A 21883-nucleotide genomic window follows, 5' to 3' on the forward strand; every position below is an offset into this window, starting at 1 on the left:
GGTGTGCCGGGGCCGGCGCTGCCCTGGCCGGGTCTGGCAGCAGGGTGAGCAGTGCCTGGGTGCTGCTGAGGCTCCAGTGTTCCCTCTGCTGCTCCCAGAGCCAGCTGGCATCTCCAGGAAAGGAACGTGTGGCTTAGCAGGTACTTGGCAAGTGATGGATGGCCGAGCAGGTGCGGGACACGGGGAGCCGTGGGCAGGGAGCAGTCACCGGCTCCAGCCTCCCAGAAAGGAAACTGGCAATTTTTCCTCTCGTTTTATTGCTCTGACACCCAAAGCTTCATATTCTATTAGATCCTGGCAGGTATTTTCTAACCCCCCTGCAGCATTTCCCAAGCAGTGAGGTGTGCAATATCTGCTGTGCTGTGTTTCAGTGCAATAGAACATCAACCCAGAGGGAATGCTGTGTTGGACTTCACTGCAATGAGATGTTGTAATTCTCATCACAATTAATCGAGGATGGGGTGACATGGAAGTCCTGAGTTTCTTCCGGGGATCTCTTTGAATGAGAATTTTAAAAAGCAAAAAGTACAAGAGCAGCTTTTTTTGGTGCTGTTTAACAGCCACTTGATCCCAGTACTTGGGTTTCATCTCTGCTGGGTCTGTACTGTGGTGGAGGGCAATTTGTTTTCTTGCAAAAGGAATTTAGTCAGATGATTTTTGCTTGTGCAGGTGCAATCACAGAATCCTAGAATGGCTTGGGTTGACAGGGACCTTAAAGCTTGTCCAGTTCCAGTGCCACCCCCTGCCATGGGCAGGGACACTTCCCATTGTCCCAGGCTGCTCCAAGCCCCGGCCAGCCCGCCCTGGAACACCGCCAGGGATGGAGCAGCCACAGGTTCTCTGGGCAACCCGTGCCAGTGCTTTTCTTCCTAGCATCTAATCTAAATCTCTTTTAGTTCAAACCCATTCAGATATTGCAGAAACGCTGCAAACTGTTCAACACCTTGCTGTTCAGGGGTGATTCGGTGCAGCCCGATGGAGAAGGCTCGGGGCAGGTGCCAAAAGGCACCGATGGGGATTTGGCAAAACTCCCGAGACTAAAAATCGTGCTTGTCCCTGGGCCGCTTTTGCGCATCCCTGCGGGCACAAGCCCCGAGGGCGGCGCGGCTGCGGCGCGGAGCGGGGCCGGGGGAGCTCCGGGAGCGGGGCCGAGCGGGGCGGGGGCTCGGGGGCCCCTCGCTGTCCCCGCTCCGCTCCCGGCGCCGCCCGGGCCCCGCTGCCCGTCCCGGGGGGGCGGCGGAGCCGAGCCCGAGCCCTCATCCCCGGCCCGGGCAGCGGGGGCCGAGCGGGGCGGGGGTCCGGGCGGGGCCGGCGCGGGCCCCTCCCCGCCAAAGCCGCTAAAGCCGCGGGCGGCGGGGCCGGTGAGCGGCACCGGCGGGGGAGCAGCGCCGGCACCGGCCCCGAGCGGCACCGGGAGCGGCACCGGCCCTGGCACCGGCCCCGGGGCCATGCGGGGCGCGCCCGGCTCCGCGCTGCGGGCGGCGCTGCCGCTGCTGGGCGCCGCCGTGTCCCTCTGCGCAGGTACGGCGGCACCGGGAGCTCCGGGAGAGGCACCGGGAGCCGGGGGGCGGCACCAGGAGCGGTACCGGCAGCTCCGGGAGCGGCACTGGGAGCGCGATGGTCGTGGCGCTGCGCTAGAGCCCCGCTTATCCATCCCGGCCGTGCGCCGTTCGGGGGTTCGGGCGCTCGGTGCCCCTAATCCCGGCCGCTGTACCGGTAACTGGGTCAGCGGGGATTTACCGGAGCGGCATCCCTGATCCCCGGGGCTTCCCGCGGCATCCCTGATCCCCGGGGCTGCTCGGGACAGGTCTCGCACGGAGCGGCCCCGGTGCCGGTGGGAGGATCTGTCCCGGTGCCCGGCGCTGCCCGTGCCCCGGCGGAGGCGGCCGGGTCCCTCCGCACAGGTAGCGCAGGTGCTGGGAGAGCTCCCTGCCCTCCATCGGCCCTTTACAGCCCCAACCGCGCTCCCCAGCAGCGCTCTGCGAACCAGCGGTAAGCAAGGCAGCGAGCCACAGAATATTTTACAGTTTTGCTGTTAGGTTTATTGGGTTTTACCTTTCTCTCCGTGTTTTCACCAGAGTAGTTTCTCTGTGTGGCGCTCGTTCGCAGAGAGGGGAGGTCAGAGCCGCAGGTGCGGGAAGGACCGTGCCCCATCCATCCTGCTTTGGGCAGGGAGGAAGGCAGAGCCCAGCTGTGGGCTGCCATGTGCTTCTGTGTAGTGCTGCACATCTGGCAGCCTCTGGTCCCTCCTCGGGGTGTAAATCCTGCTCTGTAAGAGCGCTCCTTGTTTCTCTGGAGCTGTGCTGTGTTTGGCGTGCCCAGGGACGGCAGCCCGGTGTGCCCGCGGTGAGCCCGAGCCGTGCGGCGCCGGGGCTGTCACCGGCTCCCTCGGGAGAGCCTCCGGAGCGCTCGGGGACCGCGCTGGGGTTGGTTGTTTGGGAATCAATCTTGCACCGCTTTGCTCTCCGCAGGGCAGTGCAGGGTCCTCTCCTCCTGCCCGCCCCAGAGCCTGGCTGTGCACAAACCAGACAGGCAGATGTGGCAATAGAGGGGACAGGCAGTGACTGTCTGGGTGGAAAATTCCTTGTCAAAGCCCCCAGATGTGACTGAGGAGCGCTCAGTGCTGGGGACTCTCTTGTGCAAGCAGCTCCAGCCTTGCCGTGGGTCAGAGCTGCGGGCCTGGCTTATCTCAGCTGCTCCCTGGAGTTTGTACCCTCAGCCCCCGCGGGCTGGACCAGCAGGCTCTGCCTCAGCTCTGTGCAAGAGCTGCAGGACACAAAACCCTGCGCTCACAGCACTCTGCTCTGTCACTCGTGTCCCATAAAACCTTCCCCAGGATCCCTCGCCTGCTCAAACCCAAAAATGCCCTTTGGCAGTTTGTTCCACCAAAAGTCATTTCCCTGGGTGCTGTAGCCCTTTCCCTGCCCTGTCAATGTTAATTCCAATGCCTGGACCCAGCTCCTGCCTGCTGGGTTTTGCCTTGGCTGCTGAGCTTTTCCATGCAGGTCTGGGCTTTGCTCCCCAGAGATTTTAATTAATAAACTCTGTTAAAAAACAGAGTTTTGGCTTTTAGTTTTCTGTTAGCCCCACGTATGTGGGCTTGAGTTAAGTGTTCAGTTCCCTCCATTTAACTGTGGAAGTTGCACTGTCTATGAATGTGTTTGAATTATTCATTGTCCTCACGGAGCTGGGTTTGCACCCCTGCTCTTCCATCCCTGCTCCCCAGCAGTGTCACCCTTGCTCCTCAGCTATGGGTGATTGCTGTGCCTGGGGCTGGCACTCGCTGCCAGGGCTGGAGCGCACAGACCCATCTCAGTTATCAGTGATTCCTGTGTTATCAGTGATTCCTGTGTTATCAGTGATTCCTGTGTTGGGGCTGGCACTCGCTGCCAGGGCTGGAGCACACAGACCCATCTCCTGTGTTTGCTGGGCTCAGGTGCTGGCCCTGCTCCTCCTGCCCAAAGGCTCATTGCAGGCCGTGTCTGCCTGTCCTCTGTGTTTCTGCCAGTGGCACTGAGAGCTAAAAGGCAGGAAATGTCGCTTTTTAGGGAGGTCAGGCAGATTATTTTCTTCTCTGAACACCAAGTCATCCTGCCCTTGGTGCATGGTGGGACTCATCCAAGAATCTGCTGTGTAGTCCCACCTCCTACTACAGTAACAGCAGGAAAAATGTCCTTGGAAGCCATGAATGAGTTAAAAACGCCAGACCCAGGACCCCTCTGCTCCTGGGGTGTGTGTGTACCCAAAATCTGCTGTCCTGGTGCACCAGTGGGCATCTCCTGTGCCCCTCTGCCAGCTTGTGTACCCAAAATCTGCTGTCCTTGTGTGCCAGTGGGCATCTCCTGTGCTCCTCTGCCAGCTCGTGTACCCAAAATCTGCTGTCCTTGTGTGCCAGTGGGCATCTCCCGTGCCCCTCTGCCAGCTGGTGTTCTCCTGCTGCTGTGGCGCCCTGCGGGTGCCGCTGCCCTGGCAGGGGTCCCTCTGTCCCTGAGCCTGTCTGTGCCTCCTGTCCCTGCCAGAGGGAGCCTGAGGGGTCCCTGCCTGACCCCCTGCCTGGCCCAGCTCTCCGGGCAGCCCTGGAGGACAGCCCAGGGCCTGCAGGATGGGGATGGGCTCAGGGAGGCTCAGGGCACACCGGGGGTGATGCTGCACAGCTCCATGCCCAGGGGCTGGCACAGCCTGTGCCCAGGCCTGGATGCCTGCCGTGCTCCCTGCAGCCATGACGTGCCTCAGTCGTTCACTTTCTCCTCATTTCTCAACCAGAGAATGGAATGGTTTAAGGGAATTGTTGTGCTAGAGTCAGTAGAGGAGTCCTGTTCGTTACCAGATTAAAGAGTGCCTTATTTTGAAAGTTTAGGGGCACATTTTCTGCCTGCCTCTGTGATGCTTTAACTCTGTGACTGTCACCTTGCTCATTCCTTGGTTTCCAGGGGGCGGGAGTCCTGGCCTTTGCCCTGAGACAGAGCATCCCCAATGCCAGGCTGTGCTCAGGGATGCCCTTGGGGAGGGAGGGAGCATTTCCTGCTGCACAGAGGATTTCAGGCAGTGGTTTCCCATTCAATCTCTCCCTCGTGCTCTGAGGGAGGGAAGCAGCTCCAAGGTGGTGCTGGCTGGGCAGTGAGAGGAGCTGTCCCATCACTGCGGGCTGCGGGAATGCCCTGCCGGCCGCTCTGGGACAGCACGGGGCACAGCAGAGCAGGAACGATCCCGATGTGTGGGTGGAACTCGGGACACATCCCCGGGGCTGTGGGTGGGCTGGGATGGAGCTGCCCTGGGCAAGCCTCTGCAGTGGAGGGAGTGTCTGTGAATGGCCAGGAGCAGCCCCGGGGCGTTCCTGATGGAGCAGAACGGATAAAGCACAGCTCCTGATGGAGCAGAACGGATAAAGCACAGCTCTGGTGGGTGCTGTGTCCCTGAGGGTGTCAGTGGGGCTGTGGCACCGGGCTGTGGAGCAGCAGTGGCTGCACAGGGGTGTGAGGAGCTCTGTGGGAGCACAGTGGGGCTGTGACACCGGGTTTGTCACCCCCTCACAGCCTCCCTGGACACCAGGTTTGTCACCCCCTGCTCAGCAGGGTGGCAGTGGGAAACCCCTGGATCTTGCCAAGGGAATGTGCAAAATGTGCAGTCCAGGCTGCTCCCCCGATTCCACAAGAGCTGAGGCAGCTGAAGTGCCGCAGGTGCAAGAAACCTGAGTTTTTATGGCTGTATTCAATAATCACCTTCCTGCTCTGTTCACAAAGGGTTCTGGGTGGACACAAGTGCTCTGGAAGCAGGGTCAGGGATTTGCACCTGGTTTGTGATTTCTGTCAGTTTTTCTGCACGAGAAGTCAGCCAGCAGCACAGGCAGGTGTCTGAGCAACCTGAGGCTTCTGCTTTTGTAGAATTATATTTGAAAGTGGTCTCTGACAGTCTTCTGTGAGGAAAGTGCTTTGTCTTTCCTGCAACTCCAACTCTCATCATGTCTCTGAGCAGATTCAGCCACAGTTTTCCATTTCCCCCTGTGTGAGGGCAGGATTTGGTGGTGCAGAGCCCTGGTGGCTGTGGCAATGGCTCTCAGTGTGGTCAGGGTGAGGGTGCAGGGCTCCCCCACCATCCTCCACTCACCCCATGTTTGTGGGGCTGCTCGGGATGGGCAGGGACAGTTTTGATCCGCTCTGCTCTCCAGTAATCTGCAAGTACAGGGCATGGATAAATCTGTCAGTCATCCACTGCAGATGACGTAATAAAGATAATTTTCCATTTTATTTTTAGACTGTAAGAAAGGCACAAAACACCATAATGACGTGTCTAAAGCCCTGAAGACACTTGCAACATCTTAGACTCATTTCCTCAATAATGCCTTTATTTTGCAGTTGTGGTGATGATGTGTCTGTTTTCCTTCTGCTAGATCTCTAATTTATTTGGGTCTGGTGAGCCTTTCCCCCGGCAGCAGCTGTGGGAGCAGCGTGCTGTGTTTGGGGAGAGGTTTGGCTGTGTGCAGTGTGTGATGGATGGCGCCTGCTCCTGTGCTGAGGAGAGCTGAGGGTTGGTGTTGGCACGCCTCACCCAGCACAGACACCGTGCCAGGGAGGGCTGTGGGGTGCCCGATAAACCCCCAGCTGCCAATGCAGGGGGTGGCACAGGGTGGGGACTGTGTAATGGGAGCAAAGAGGGGCACAGAGACAGAGATGAGATTTGTGCTGATGTCTGTCAGGAGTTCTGTGCTCCTCTGGGTACTCTGTATTGCAGAATTGTGAAATGGTTTAGGCTGGAAACCCTCTAAGGTCATTGAGCCCAGCTGCGCCCCCAGCACTGACAAGCCCACCACCAGCCCATGTTTTACTTTTCAATTCTCTCTTATCCTTAGAGAAAAGAAAGTCCCTCTCCCCCACAATTCCAAAGGAAGCAGAGATTTATGGCTGAAGTGATTGTCCTGAGTAGAGCAGGGCTCAGACTGGCAGAGCTGGAGGGTGGCCTGGACAAGGTGGCCTGGACAAGGTGCCTCATCTCAGGGCACACGGGGAGGAGGAGGAGGAGTCTGTCCCTGTGCCTGTGCCCGTGCTGGGGTGCTGTGTGTGTTTCCCCTGGCTCGGGGCTGTCACCCAGGCAGCTCTGGCACAGCTGGGCTGGGGTGGCACACCTGCTGCGGGCAGGTGATGGGACAGGCAAGGGGTGCTGTGGTTTTGGGAGCCAGCTTTCAGGGGAGCTGCTTTTTGGGGTGGCCATTCTTCTGCACCACAAAAGACAGATGACATCCCTAAAATCCTCTGGGACTGAGATTTAAACACTTGTCACCTGTGGGTGCTGGGGACCCATGCTGCAGGTGTGCCCTGGCACCGGCTGCAGCCCAGCACCCCGTTCCCAGCCCCAACCCCGTGCCAGAGCTCACGGGGTGCCCTGGCAGGCAGCTGGCACGGTGCCCTGGGGCTCTGCGTGCCCCCACACAGCCGTGCCCAGCTGTGCCCCGTTGCAGGCCTGCAGTGCGTGTGCCAGCTGTGTGAGCACACCAACTTCACATGCCACACGGAGGGCGCCTGCTGGGCCTCGGTGATGCTGACCAACGGGCGCGAGGAGGTGGTCAAGTCCTGCGTGTCCCTGCCCGAGCTGCACGCCCAGGTCTTCTGCCACAGCTCCAAGAACGTCACCCGCACTGAGTGCTGCTACACCGACTTCTGCAACAACATCACGCTGCGCCTGCCCCTCGGTGAGTGCCGAGCTGGCCCGGCTGGGGGGCACACTGCTGGGGGCTGGGGGGCACGTTCTGAACCAGACTGGGGGGCGCACTGCGGGCTGGGGCTCCCTGGGCACACTCTGTCCTGGGCTGGGTGCACTGCGGGCTGGGGGGCACACTCTGTCCCGGGCTGGAGGACACACTCTGTCCCGGGCTGGGGGCTCCCTGGGCACACTCTGTCCCAGGCTGGGCACACCGCGGGCTGGGGGGCACACTCTGTCCTGGGCTGGGGCTCCCTGGGCACACTGTCCTGGGTTGGGGGGCACACTCTGTCCCAGGCTGGGGCTGCCTGGGCACACTGTGGGCTGGGGGCTGCCTGCGCACACTGCTCCCAGCTGCACTCACACAGCCAACCACAAACTGCAGCTCTGCCATTACCTGCAGTTTCCTGCCTTTCTAAGGGTGTCCCAGAGCTGGCCTCCATGCCCCATGGGCGCTGTCCTGGGCCAGAGCAGTGGGGCACCCCGAGGCACGGCTGGGACCCCTTTGGCACAGGCAGTTCCAGCAGTGTGAGCCTGGGGTGGCCCTGGTGGACATGAGCAGCCTGAGGGACACCTGGTCTGTGGTGTCACAGCAGTGTCACAGCAGTGACACCCCAGTGCCCTGCTCAGCAGGGCTGGGAAGGAAGCTGTGAGATTCCAGCTCCCAATGACAGGGAGGACAAAGGTTGGCACTCCCGGGAGCCCCGTGTGTCACCTGGCTGGTGCAGTGTGTGAGGCTGCCAGGCTCAACGTTGTTGATTTGGTGCTTTCTAAAAATAAATATTTATACTATTTTTAGCACAATTTTAATTTAATTTTTTTCTTCCTTCCAAGATTTGGAAAGAAAATCCCAATTTTGTGTTTATTCCAGGCTTTTTTTAAAAAAAGTGTAAAATACACTATTTTATCAGATAGTCGCTTTTTATGTACTTACAACAGTGAGATATGTTGCAGGTAATAAAGATGCAAATTAACACACAATTTAAAATTATAGTTTGAATTTAAGAAGCTATCATGTAGTTCTTAATGGCATTTGAAAGGCTGTTGCTGGGCAGACCATGGGGGAGCCTTGGGCACTGTCACCTCCTGGTGAACCCTGGTGCCAGCCTCACCTGTGCCGTGGGGCAGGAATCAGCGTTGTTTAATTGATGTAAGGATGATCTGTATGATGCCTGTATCCCCACAGACAGCTGGGAATACATGCATCATCAAGTCACCCTAGGATGTTGTTTTTCTTTCAGCTGACCATGGAAGGGACATGCTAATTGTGGTCATGCTCTAGAAATAAAGTGCCATGGTGGTTTTTCCAAGCTGGGAAGAAAGCTGCTATTTCTAGAGGAGCAGTGGAGGCACATCTGCTGTTCCAGCACTTGAGCTGGGACTTGCAAAACCTCTGGTTTCATATTTCAGTCCCAAAAAAAGGGATGAATTGTTACCCTGAGCCCTTTGCTCCAAAGGTTCAGGGGAACCCGTGTGAATGGGAATTGTGGCGGTGCAGTGAGGTTTCTGTGCTGGAACTGTGGCAGTGCAGTGAGGTTTCTGTGCTGGAACTGTGGCAGTGCAGTGAGGTTTCTGTGCTGGAACTGTGGCAGTACAGTGAGGTCTCTGTGCTGGAACTGTGGCAGTGAGGTTTCTGTGCTGGAATTGTGGCAGTGCAGTGAGGTTTCTGTGCTGGAACTGTGGCAGTACAGTGAGGTCTCTGTGCTGGAACTGTGGCAGTGAGGTTTCTGTGCTGGAACTGTGGCAGTGGGGTTTCTGTGCTGGAACTGTGGCATTTCTGTGCAGGAATGCACTCACTGCTGGCCATGCAGCCAGGGCAGGGGCACAGCTCACGGCTGGGGCAGGGTCTGCACTGAGCCTGGGGCCATGCCCTGCCCAGGCCCTTTGCACAGAGCAGCTCCTGCTGGTCAAACCTCCTGACGATTTTTCTTTTGTCACTGTTTTTGTTACTGCGGTGGCCCAGGAACAAGAAACTCGTGTTTTGTTCATGTCGTGTTGTTTTCCAGCAGCTGGGGGGAAGCACTGACGTGGTGTGGTCAGCGTCTCCTGCGTGTTTGTCTTCAGCCAGGGAGGAATGAGCCTCACTCCCACCGGGAATGGGTCTGACAAGGCATGCAGGGAGGAGGCTGGCTGGGATGGCTCAGGGCAAGGGCTGGACAGCAGGGGACAGCTCATGTCCTGTGCTCTGTGCCCGCTGTGAGCCCGTCCTGCTGTCCTGCTCAGAGCCAGTCCTGCTGTCCTGCAGTGTCCCCTGCTCAAAGCCACCCCTGCTGTCCCACACAGCGTCCCCTGCACAGTCTGGGGTGGCAGGGCTGGCTCAGTGAGGTGCCAGAGCTCCTGGGGCAGGGGGGATCCCTCTGTGTTGTTCTCCATCCCTGTTTCCCTCAGCCCTGTGGAAACAGAATGAAAAGGATTGAGGAGATCCTGGCGTGTCAGTTAACAAGCAGCAGTTCCAAAGAGGAATCCTGCTCATAAATCCTCTTACAAACTTCCTGGGTCACCCCTGGAGCAGCCTCTTGAAGTCATCAAAGGAAAGCCTGTGCACACAATGTTCCAGCTTTGTGTTCAGGAGGGTTGGGTTGGGCCGGTGAGCAGATGTGTGGTACTGACTGCAGGAGGGAGGCAGTGGGTGCTGAGCCTGTTTGCTGCTGCCTTGGAGACCCCACATCGCCGTGCTCACGCTCAAACTTCAGGTTGTGGTGTGCTTGAGGCCCAGCTTCTCCCTGAAGGGAAGGAGTGACCTGGCATGGGGTGGAGTTTGTGATTCTTACATCTGCTGCAGCTCTGGGATCTCGTTTGTACTCACAGTTCTGAGTGTTGAGGGGTTTTTTTATAGCTCATATTTCTGGTTTGTTTCATTTGAGGGGAAAGCACTGGTTGATTTTTCTTTTAAACTTATATTTTGGGGACATTAAAGGAAACGTGTGTGTTCCTGTGCAAGTGAATCCCTCAGCAGTGTCTTCCTAGAGCTTCTTGCTGTAGAGCTCCTTGGGTGGTGGTCAGAGTGCTGGCCTGAGAGCAGAACAGGTGGTGTGTGGGGGAAAGGCTCCATCACTTACAGACGTGTGGTCTGTCCTGTCTGTCCTGTCTGTCTGGCCTGTCCTGTCTGTCTGGTCTGTTCTGTCTCCTGGCCAGGACAATGGTGGGACAGCATTGAGTAGAGGAAAGGAGACTCAGGGCTGACCTTATCACTCTCTGCACCTCCCTGAAAGGTGCCTGTGCTCAGCTGGGGCTGGGCTCTTTCTCCAGGCCCGACAAGAGGTCTCAGTCTCAAGCTGCACCAAGGGAAATATAGGTTGGATATTAGGAAAAAGTTTTTTACAGAAAGGGTGATAAAGTTCTGGAATGGTCTGCCTGGGGAGGGGTGCAGCCACCATCCCTGGATGTGTTTAACAAAGCCTGGGTGTGGCACTCAGTGCCAGGGTTTACTTGAAGTGCTGGGGCTGGGTTGGACTCGATGGTATTGAAGGTCTCTTCCAACCTGGTGATTCTGTGAATTCTGCGATTGTGTGATTGTGTGACCGCTGCGGTGTCCCAGCCCAGCGGGTCCCTGTGTCATGCCACTGTGTCACTCTCCGGTGTCTGTCTGTCCCAGCAGGAGCAGCAGGGCCATCCGGCGGTGCCGCTCGGTCCGTGTGTCACTGTCTGTCTGTCTGTCTGTCTGTCTGTCCCAGCAGCAGCAGCCCCCTCGGGCGGTGCGGGCTCGGTCCGTGTGTCACTCTGTCTGTCTGTCTGTCTGTCCCAGCAGGAGCAGCAGGGCCATCCGGCGGTGCCGCTCGGTCCGTGTGTCACTGTCTGTCTGTCTGTCTGTCTGTCTGTCCCAGCAGCAGCCCCCTCGGGCAGTGCAGGGAGGCTCCAGGCGGTGCGGGGCCGCCGTGGCGGTGCCGCTCGGTCTGTGTGTCACTCTGTCTGTCTGTCTGTCCCAGCAGCAGCACCCTCGGGCGGTGCCGCTCGGTCCGTGTGTCACTCTGTCTGTCTGTGTGTCTGTCTGTCCCAGCAGCAGCAGCCCCCTCGGGCGGTGCCGCTCGGTCCGTGTGTCACTCTGTCTGTCTGTGTGTCTGTCTGTCCCAGCAGCAGCAGCCCCCTCGGGCGGTGCCGCTCGGTCCGTGTGTCACTCTGTCTGTCTGTCTGTCTGTCCCAGCAGCAGCAGCAGCCCCCTCGGGCGGTGCCGCTCGGTCCATGTGTCACTCTCTGTCTGTCTGTCTGTCCCAGCAGCAGCAGCCCCCTCGGGCGGTGCCGCTCGGTCCGTGTGTCACTCTGTCTGTCTGTCTGTCCCAGCAGCAGCAGCAGCCCCCTCGGACGGTGCAGCTCGGTCCGTGTGTCACTCTCTGTCTGTCTGTCTGTCTGTCTGTCCCAGCAGCAGCAGCCCCCTCGGGCGGTGCGGGCCGGCTCCGGGCGGCGCTGCTGGCCGCCGTGGCCGTGCCGCTGGCGCTGCTGGCGCTGCTGGCCGCGCTGCTCGCCCGCTCGGCCCGGGGCTGGCGGCGCCGCCCGCCCAGCGTGGAGGAGCCGCCGTGCGAGGGCAGCCTGGCGGGCACGGGCAGGACGCTCAAGGACCTCATCTCCGACATGACCACCTCGGGCTCCGGCTCCGGTACGTGCGGGCCCCGGGGGCTCTGCCCAAACGCAGCAGTTCGGTTCTCTGTCGGAATGGAGGCGTTGGAAACGGGAACTGAGTAATCAGAACCACGCGTGGAACCCAGCGCTGCCGGCTGGTGCGGCGTGGCAGACAAAGAAAGGTGCGAAGCTCACCTGAGTGGCTCAGGATGCTGCTTCCCCCTTTTTTTGTTTTGTGTTTCATAGCAGAATAATGTTCCTCCAAATTCTTGTTTCGAGCAGAACATTAATCTTTTTAACATTTTCCCCATTTCTGCTCTGATGCCTCCATTGCTATTGAGAACTTGTTAAACCAAAGAAACCGAAAAATGAGGTGGGAAATCACAAATTCCAGCTCATTTGAACAGTGATGTACAGCCCAACTTTCCCTAACTAGAGCTTTTATTGAAAAGTATGTAAACTATGCTTGCTTTTATTTGTAAGTGAAAAATGCACAAATAGTGCCTAATTTAATTTATTTCTGTGAGCTGCATACCTCCGAGGATTAAGTTGTTGTTCTTCCCTAATGCCTTTTCGCAGCTCTAATGAGCAGACTTTGGCGTTATTTATGCTGAAGTTTCAACAGTTCCCAGCCATCCCTGAGACAGGAACAGGGCTGGACTTGAGCAGCGCCAGAGCTCCATGCATCGGGGCGATTTGTTCTGATTTCAGCCAAAGTCAAGGTTGCAGTTATTAAAAAAAAAAAAAAAAATCCTTGTTTTAAGTCTCCAACAAACAGAGAATCAAACCAAACCAGGCAGGGTTCTTTGTGGCTGGCAAAGCACAGTGGAGCTGCTATAATAATTTATTTTTATTTTCAAAAATTTCAGCCAGAGTAGAGCAACTAATTGACTCCAGGACAGCTGCAGTCTGTATCAAACCAAATGGAGTAGTTTGGGCCAAATTTTAAGATTTTTACTGGGGTTTAAAATGTTTTTTCTATGTACAGACACTGGGAAGTGACATCAAAAAGTCTGATTTGAGGAGATACTGGCTGGGAGAGGATTTTCCCTTGGCACGGTTGGGAAGCAAATCTGTGGGTGCAGTTCTGGGAGAGGGCAGTGCTGGGGTTTGAGGCCCCAGCTGAGCCATTTCACAGCCCCCTCCTCTCTTTTCCCCAGGCCTGCCTCTGCTGGTGCAGAGAACCATCGCCAGGACTATCGTGCTGCAGGAGATCGTGGGCAAGGGACGCTTTGGGGAGGTGTGGCACGGCAAGTGGTGCGGGGAGGACGTGGCTGTGAAAATCTTCTCCTCCAGAGACGAGCGGTCGTGGTTCCGGGAGGCAGAGATTTACCAGACAGTGATGCTGAGGCACGAGAACATCCTGGGCTTCATCGCTGCTGACAACAAGGGTGAGCAGCACGGGGCTGCCTGCCTCCTGCACGGCTCTGTGGCACAGACATCTTCTATGGAAATCCTTTCCTTAGGACTTTTCCTCCTGAGAAGCTGGGAGGCCTCAGGAACAAAATGCAAACAATGGTTATCTGCTGCTGTGGGATGCAACAGGTGCATCTGGGATTGGGCTCATGGGGTTGTTTCTAATGAATGACCAATCACAGGCAGCTGGCTTGGACTCTCTGTCCCAGACACAAGCCTTTGTGATCATTCCTATTCTATTCTTAGCCAGCCTTCTGATGAAATCCTTTCTTCTATTCTTTTAGTATAGTTTTAATGTAATATATCTCATAAAATAATCAATCAGCCTTCTGAAACATGGAGTCAGATCCTCATCTCTCCCCTCATCCTGGGACCCCTGTGAGCACGGTCACAGCTCTGCCAGCCCAAACAGCTCTGATTCTGTGTACTGGGCTGGGTAATTGTTGGACTCAGTGCTCCTGGAGTGCCTCCCAGCCCCAGTGGTGACACTCACTGAATCCTGAGTGTCTGTCCCAGCACAGCTTCTGCTGCCCCAGCTCCATCTGAAACACAGCCCTGGGCTCTTCCCTGGCACACCTCCTTGCTGGCATTCCCCAAAAAGGGGAAGCTAACATTTCCCTAGCTAACATTGCTGTGAAAAACGCCAATAACTTGTTTTTAAAATTTTGGAAGTTTAATAGTAACAAAATGGTTATAAAAATAGTAATACAATTAGAGTAATAATAACTGGACAATTTGGATTAGGACAATGTGAGACAATAGAGACAAAGAGTTATGGATGGCCAAGTACCTTTTCTGGGCAGCATGAGCCTGAAGGAGCCCAAAAAAGGACACCTGTTTACAGAGGATTAACCCTTAAATGCAACAACCTGTTGCATATTCATACATTTCATACATGATGCATAAATTCCATTCAAACACAAGATTCTGTCTGGGCAGTGTCAGCTTCTTCCCCTGAATCCTGACAGCACCTTCGAGGTGGGAAGAAGTTAGTTTCTTCTGATAATGGAGCAATCAATTCTTTTTCTCTGAAAGATTCAGGTGTCCTGTGGCTGCTATCTCAGTGCGAGTCCTTTCTTTAAAAAAAGCATCCTTCATAGCATAGTTTCTATTTTAACTTTTTTTTTATAACCTAAAACTATATTTAACACTCTACTGAAGAGAATTAATACAGCATTACTTTCTAAGACAACACATATAATATTCATTCTAATATTTGCAAAAAACCAGTCATAAAAGACATGCATTTTTCCCAATTTCTAGTACTGCTGCTCCCTCTGTCTAGATAACGGGACGTGGACTCAGCTGTGGCTTGTCTCGGAGTACCACGAGCAGGGCTCGCTGTTTGACTACCTGAACAGGGGCACGGTGACCGTGGAGGGCATGGTCAGGCTGGCACTGTCCGTGGCCAGCGGCCTGGCACACCTGCACATGGAGATCGTGGGCACGCAAGGCAAGTGCTGCCCTCCCGCTGTCCTTCGGGTGTTTTGAGGAGCTTCGGTGCTCTCACAGACCTTTGGGGTGCCGTGGTGCCGTGAAGCGTTCTCTCTCCACGCTGCTGACGCCAGGGGAACAGTGTGGGTGAGAGTGCTGCAGTGCAGGCAGGGGAGAGGGACGTGCCCTCCCCTTCCACTGTCTGCACTCTGCCCATGCCTCTGAAGAGATGCCTACAGAAGCAGCTCTGCTGAAGGGGAGTGAGCGCTAATGAAGGAAAAACTTGGAGAAATTTCTTCATGGGAAGGCTTGTCCAGCCCTGGCGCAGGTTGCCCTGGGCAGCGGTGGGGTAAAATCTGTGGATGTGGCACTAGGGGAAATGGGTTAGTGGTGGCCTTGTCAGTGCTGAGGAATGGTGGGACTTGGTGGTCTTGGAGGGTTTTTCCAACCCAATCCCTTCAGTGATTCTGTAATTTTCTAAATGAATTTGGATGGTGAACTTCCAGTTTCTCTTTTTGTGTTTTATTCCTGAAATACAGATATTGAAAAAAAACGCTCCTGATGTTTTCTTTTGAAGTTGAGAACATTTAGCTGAGCTTTGCTTGTTCAAAATAGGCTTCTATATTTCTATAGGGTACAGTAAGAGAAGTGAATAAAACTGTTTTACATCCTTGCTCCTTATATTAAATCCACACTGTTGTTACCAAAACTGGAGGCGGTTTCTCTTGCTGTGAGCAGGGAAGCCAGCGATCGCTCACCGGGATCTGAAATCCAAGAACATCCTGGTGAAGAGGAACGAGACCTGCGCCATCGCCGACCTGGGGCTGGCGGTGAAGCACGACTCGGTGCTCAACACCATCGACATCCCCCAGAACCCCCGCGTGGGCACCCGCAGGTGGGTGAGACCCTGCAGATCCAGAACAGCCCCCAGAACCCCAGTGTGGGCACCCGCAGGTGGGTCGGGCACTGCAGCCCCTGGGCATGGCCCCTTGCAGCCCTGGCCCCATCAGCCACGTCTCCTCTGCCCTGGCACCGGGCAGGGATGGCCGCAGCCCCGTGGGGAGGGAGGGAGGGAGGCTGGCTGGGTGGGTGGGGGAGGCTGCAGACCCTGCTGTGGATGGAGCTCCCTGCCCCAGGTAAGGCATCATGTGCTGGTCACCCCGGTGCTCTGGGCTGGGCAGGGCACAGCTGCCAGCCAGCGCCACGAGGGCTCACAGGGCTCCCTGTCAGCACAGCTGTGCCTTTGGTAGGAGCTGCCCCAGCAGAGTGACCCCGTGTGCCCCACAGGTACATGGCCCCCGAGATCCTGGAGGACGCCATGAACACCAACATCTTTGAGTCCTTCAAGCGGGCAGACATCTACTCCCTGGGGCTGGTGTACTGGGAGATTGCCCGCAGGTGCTCCGTCGGAGGTGAGGCTTTGCCCGTTCCCCCGGTCCCCGATGGGTTTGTGTTGGAGGGGACAGTAGAGCCCTCCTGTTGCACCCCCTGCCATGGGCACCTGCACAGTAACACATCTCCCCAGGGGTCACCGAGGAGTACCAGCTGCCTTACTACGACCTTGTGCCTTCCGACCCTTCAATAGAAGATATGAGAAGGGTTGTCTGTGAACAGAAGCTCAGACCAAGTATTCCAAACCAGTGGCAGAGCTGTGAGGTAAAAGGAATTTTCTAGTTTATTATAGGTTCATTTTGTAGGGTTTTTTTTTCTAGTTTTGTTTTGTTATTTGTATTTTCAAGTTTAAGTCAAGACAGAATTTTTCAGTGAGAGATAGGGCACTCAATGCCCAGCTTCCCCTGAAATTTAGAAGCTTCAGATGTCTAGCTGTCCTTCAGATCAATACAGAAAAAACTCTCTGTACCAAGTGCTCGATGCTGTGCAAGGCAGCTCTTAATTGATGCTGCTGCTGTTGTGTCACTGTTTCAGAGCACTGCACTTTATCTGCCTGTATTGAAACCAGAAAGCAGGGGGTGGTGGTTGTATCTCTGGGTGTTGTTTGTCCCTCTGCAGACCCTGTCTGTACCCTGGTCCCATTTCTGCTCCCCACACCCTGTTTGTTTCCAGGTCCAGTTTCCTTCCCCAGCCCCTGTGTGTACCAGCTCCTGTTTCAGTCCCCACACGCCCTGTTTGTTCCCAGGTCCAATTTCTGTCCCCACACCCTGTTTGTACCCTGGGTCCTATTTATATTCCCCAGCCCCTGTTTGTACCCAGGTCCCATCTCTGTCCGAAGCCCCTCTCTGCACCCTGATCCCATTTCCATCCTCCAGTCCCTGTCTGTACCCATTGCCATTCCCATCCCCAGCCCCTGTCTGTACCCTCTCTGTCCCCATCCCCTGTCCGTACCCATTCCCTGGGGTACTGAATCCCCATCCCCTGTCCGTCCCCTCTCTGTCCCCATCCCCAGTCCCTGTCTGTACCCACTCCCACTCCCATCCCCATTCCCATCCCCATCCCCTGTCCGTCCCCTCTCTGTCCCCATCCCCATCCCCTGTCCGTCCCCTCTCTGTCCTCATGCCCATCCCCTGTCCGTCCCCTCTCTGTCCCCATGCCCAGCCCCCGCTGAGTGCCCGCTGGTGCCCGGCAGGCGCTGCGGGTGCTGGGCCGGCTGATGCGGGAGTGCTGGCGCGCCAGCGGTGCCGCGCGTCTCACGGCGCTGCGCGTCAAGAAAACCATCTCTCAGCTCTGCGTGCCCGAGGACTGCAAGGCCTGACAGCCCGGGGACAGGGGCCGGGGGTGCTGTGCTGCCCGGCTCCCCAGCGCGGCAGGGTTGGTGTTTCTGCTCTACCTCAGACGGCGCGGGCGGTGCCCAGCTCCGGCGCTGTGCCCGGCCCTGGCACCGCGCTCCTCGGGGTTTGGGTTTGGTGCAGCAAGTCCGTGACTTGCTCTGGCTTGGCTCGGTAAATCAGACACCGGTGAATGGCAGGAAGGAGCTTACAGCATCATGGCACTGTAAAAATACCTTTTGCTGTTGTGCTTTTCATCCTTGTCAGACCCTAAACGCCCTGGAAGTGTCTGGTGTTGGTTAAAGCCTGTTTGTGAGACAAACCTCATGTTCTGTCCTCAAACCAAGAAAAAGACCAAATTAACCCAGATTTTTACCTGTTTTTTTTTTTAATTTTATTTCAGGGATTTGAAAAGTGGTTGTCAGTAAATGCATTTTGAATTACTGTATTTATAATTAACCAAGCAATTTAAAAATATGAAAATTCCACTAAGTGTGTAGACTGTGAGCAAAACCATTGAGTCAGTTCGCTATTAACATTTATTTTTATTGTCTCAATTTCACATACAATGTCATGGTTAAAAATTGAGTTGTTTTACTCTGTCTTTTGTTCATTGAACAGATCAATGAAGGGACAACTTTTCCTTTTAACAGTTGTTAGGAAAAATAATAGAGGCAACAATTTTCTGTTAGCTGTGAAGGGATGAAACAGGAGAAGTTCTACCTAAATGGAGAAAATATTTATTTTTAGCAATGTTTTTCCAATCACTGGCAGCAATTTTTTAGTGCCTTTTGATGTATTAGGGGGAAGCTTTAACAAAAGCCAGTGCAATGTGTTCAGAGGTTTCTTACAGAATTCTGTAACAGCACCAGGCTGGTGATGAATATTTACATTTTTGACCAGGTTTCCATAATATCAGAAGCCAGCAACGTGAGTTGCTGTGTTAAAATTCAACAGTGTTCTAGCGTTTTGTGAATGGCCCGCATATTTGAATATAGTGTTGGAGTGTTCTTAATAGGCAAAATTATGTATACATTTTGTATATGGTTCTTTACATGTTTCTAAATCCATCTGGCCCATGGGAATTAATCCCAGAGATGCTTCCAGAATAGCAAAGCTTTGCAGAAATCTGGTGTGGGCCCCATAGCTCTGTGACAGGAGCTGTTGGTGCAAAATCTCTTCCCTGAGCTATTGCAGGGAAGAATGGGTTAAACTTTTACTGAGTGTGGGTCAGCGGTGCCATCCATTCCTCGGGCTTCACCCTGCTGTGCTCACCCTCAGGGTGATGTGGGTGCTTGCTGGCTGTGGGTGCCTTTGGGCGGCTGGAGAGCTCAGCCTGCAGGGCTCTGAGTGCTGCAGCATGGCACTGCAGCTTGCTCCTGTCTTCTGCAGCCCAGCCCTGCAGCCCGCTCCCCTCTGCTGCAGCCAGCAATGCTGCATGCTGGCTTCCCACCCCTCACCAAGGCTGCCTTAGGGATCCACAGCAGGGGATGGGCTTGGAGCAGCCTGGTCCATGGAAGGTGTCCCTGCGAGGCAAAACCAGACGGGCTTTGAGGTCTCTGCCGACCCAAACCGTTCTGGGGTTCTGTGATTCAGTTCCTGTGTGCTTCAAGGGCATGAGGTCCCCGTGCAGCTCAGTGATGTGACTCTGCAGGCTGTTTGAGGGGTGATCTTGGCAGCTGCATGATCCAAAGCCTGGTGCTGACTTGACTATTGAAAAAAATTGCAAAGCTAAGGCCCAGCATCTGTTCTTGTAGTATGTGCAAGAACACACTACCTTAAATAGGAAGAATCAAAGCTTTATTTTTTTTTTTTTAAGTGGGAAAAGAGTTTCAGTCTTCAGTTTCCCCCCTGGAGCCTCTGAAAATTGTTGACCGGCCCAGTAATTTGAACAAGACCCTGTTGGTGCCTGGCTGGGAAGTGTGGGTGGAGGATGCTCAGGCTCAGCTGCTCCTCACACAGGTCACAGCTCCAGCCCCAGAAGTGCTTTAACCTTTTCCCTGGACACAGCTCTTGGCATCAGACATTATGGTCTGTTTGCCCTGGCTTTTCACCCAACTCAGTATTTTTGCTCTGGTTTTCTTTTCTCTTTTGTTGTTGAGAGGTGAATGCACATTTTGATGGATTGGAGTTGAGCGTAACTGAGCCAAGGGGCTGATGTTGTGTTGAGCTCTGAAATGTTTGTAAACTCTAAAGTCCTTTAGAAAAACTCCAAAGAACCCTTGTTTTAGTGGCCTTTTCCCTCCCTGTGGGCTTGTCTTGGTCTAATTTAAGCACAGAGGTTATGCCAAGACACTTCTGTGCAGTTTAGGGAGGCTTAGATTTCCTCAGAGGTCACAATACTCCTGATAATCTTCACTTAGAGCAAAAGTTCTTAATGAAATGAAAAAATGAAGATTTTCAAGGTTAAGGATGCTCAAAACCTTCAGTTACCACATTCAGCTTCTCTTAATTGATGCTTTAACTGGGGGGGAATAACCAATATTTTATAATTTGCTTCTAATAACAATCTCAAGTTTAATGTAGGGATTATGCACTGAAAGGGAAAGTTAATTAAAGTTTCCTGTAATGCCTAATTTTTTTTTTGTATTACTTGAACTGCTGCCCCCACACACTCCTTTAGAAATTCAGGCTGTAATCTCTTTTGCACTCTTATAATTTGCACTTAATCAAGCTCATTCCCTCACATGACACTATAAAGAATCCTACAGTATTTTAGCAACTGCTGTGTCACTCTGCTTGGTACTAGATTCATTTTAGAATTCTAGATTCACTAGAATTACGAATAAATGGGTTTATAAGTATGCCCAGTCCCCACAGTGGGTCTGGGCTTTGAGCAGGGCGAGTTCTCCTCAGTTCCTGGAGCTCCTGTGCCAGGGTGGGCTCGAGGCTGCCCCAGCTCAGGGGAGGGAGGAGTTTGGGCTTTGCTTGGGGGCAGCATCACAGCACAGGGCCAGGGTGGCACTGGGGGTGCTGCTGGGACAGGTGGGCACTGGGCGCTGCAGGTGGGCACACGCTGGGCACTCCTTTGGGTGCACAGGGACGGGCACAGCCTCTGGTGCTGGTGAAAGGTATGGCTCAAACCCCTGCCCTGGGTCAGTGAGGATGTATTGGGGTGTCCTTGGGGTGTCCTTGAGCCATCCCTGGGGATCCCAGGGCCAGCACCTGGGTGTCCCCAGCAGCCCTGCACGTCTGTCCCTCCTCTGCCCCTGGCTGTGTGTCTGTGATCCCAGGGACCATCCCCACAGGCTGTGGGACCCCAACTCCCCCAAGCTTTTAGGGAAAGATGTCCAAGTTCTGCTCCAATGGCAGAGCAATATTTATGAATGTACAGGGAATAAGCACCGAGGTACAATATATTTCTACAGAATATAAGAAATGTGCAATAAATTGTAACTTACACTGAATGTATTTTTGGCATAAATGGACCAGATGCGTTTTGAATGTAGCTATGACATTGTGTCTAAGCCTGCTGTGATTCTCAGTCCCTTAGAAAAACGTGTCATGTTTTGTCAATCTACAAACCATTTCCTCAGTTGTCTGTTTTTAAAAGAAGCGTGAGTATTTTATCTGGAACACTGTTATATTTCTGAACTAAGTATAGCAGTGCAATGCTAACTTCAACCCTCGTGTTGTGAAATATCTGACCTGTGTAAACTGCAGAGTTATTTTTAAAACTATTGCTAAAGTTATTGCTTGATATTGCAGCTGCCTGGATGTAAATAATGGTTTAGCTGTTGTATTTTGTATGCGGATTTGGGGAAGACGTGGCAATTTTAATAAATTCAGCATACTCTGCCCTTGTGCTCCCGTGGCCTGAAACTGTTTTTATGTTCATCGTGTGAGGGGAGGAGGGTTGAGCCTGTAGAACCCTTTCTTCACGTCTCTTGCACCTACACCAGTGTGAGCTCTCCCCCAGCTCCCTTTCACACAGCACTCCTGATCCTGCTCTTCCCCCTAGTGAGATTTTCAGTGCTGCAAACCTGAGTGGCACCAGCCCACTCTGCGTACTCAATTCTGGAGTGTGCATGCCTGAAAATCCCCCTGACACAGCCATAATCCGGGAATTTAAGTCAGATTTTAACTTAATGCACGTCAAAATGAAATCTGCCGTGCTGTGACCCAAGAAACTTTGGTGGCTTTTGAAGGATACTGTGGGTTGGTTTTTCCCCGTTAACAAGAGCTTTGCATTGCAGCAGTTACTCGTGCTCTCTCTGGTCCCTGCCCATCTCCAGGCCGGTGTCACCGTCACGGCGGTGGCTGTGCCCGGGTCCGATGGGGCTCACGGTGAGCATCGGCGCCATCCCCCGGCCAGCACGGCCCCGGGGAGCTGCGTGCTGCCCCTGCAGCCCCAGAGAGCTGCGTGCTGCTCCTCCAGCCCCGGGCTCCGGAGAGCTGCGTGCTGCCCCTGGAGCACCGGGGCATCTCCGCACCCGGCCCCGGGGAGCTGCGTGCTGCCCCGAACCAGCTCCTAGCCCTGCCGGGGCTGCTCTGCCCGGGCACCTGTGAGCCCTGACGGGGATGAGGGGTCCCTGCCGGGATGCAGGGTGTGTGTCTGTGCAGGG

General features: G+C 54.7%; 1 protein-coding gene across 2 annotated transcripts; it reads left to right on the forward strand.

Annotated features, from left to right (window-relative positions):
* The first annotated feature begins 1179 nt into the window (after nt 1–1179).
* ACVR1C (activin A receptor type 1C) lies at nt 1180–21116 on the forward strand. 2 transcript variants are annotated; one of them, XM_074547742.1, is made up of 9 exons: nt 1180–1521; nt 6953–7183; nt 11552–11782; nt 12906–13136; nt 14447–14614; nt 15334–15490; nt 15883–16007; nt 16121–16251; nt 17180–21116. In XM_074547742.1, exons 1-9 carry the CDS (start codon nt 1449–1451, stop codon nt 17303–17305), a joined length of 1473 nt encoding a protein of 490 aa, XP_074403843.1. In that variant the 5' UTR covers nt 1180–1448; the 3' UTR covers nt 17306–21116. The 2 variants fall into 2 exon arrangements, with proteins under 2 accessions (XP_074403843.1, XP_074403842.1); XM_074547741.1 differs by having other exon boundaries at nt 1181–1521; nt 11549–11782.
* Nucleotides 21117–21883: the final 767 nt, after the last annotated feature.

This window comes from Zonotrichia albicollis, chromosome 10 (genome assembly GCF_047830755.1).
Source record: "Zonotrichia albicollis isolate bZonAlb1 chromosome 10, bZonAlb1.hap1, whole genome shotgun sequence".
Taxonomy (NCBI): Eukaryota; Metazoa; Chordata; class Aves; order Passeriformes; family Passerellidae; genus Zonotrichia; species Zonotrichia albicollis.

Bases quoted from the DNA above. Each gene is read 5' to 3' on its own strand.
- ACVR1C (XM_074547741.1), top strand. From the start codon at position 1,449: ATGCGGGGCGCGCCCGGCTCCGCGCTGCGGGCGGCGCTGCCGCTGCTG. The intron at 7,184-11,548 runs GTGAGTGCCGAG...TGTCTGTCCCAG, and splicing joins CACGCTGCGCCTGCCCCTCG to CAGCAGCAGCCCCCTCGGGC. The intron at 13,137-14,446 runs GTGAGCAGCACG...CCCTCTGTCTAG, and splicing joins CATCGCTGCTGACAACAAGG to ATAACGGGACGTGGACTCAG.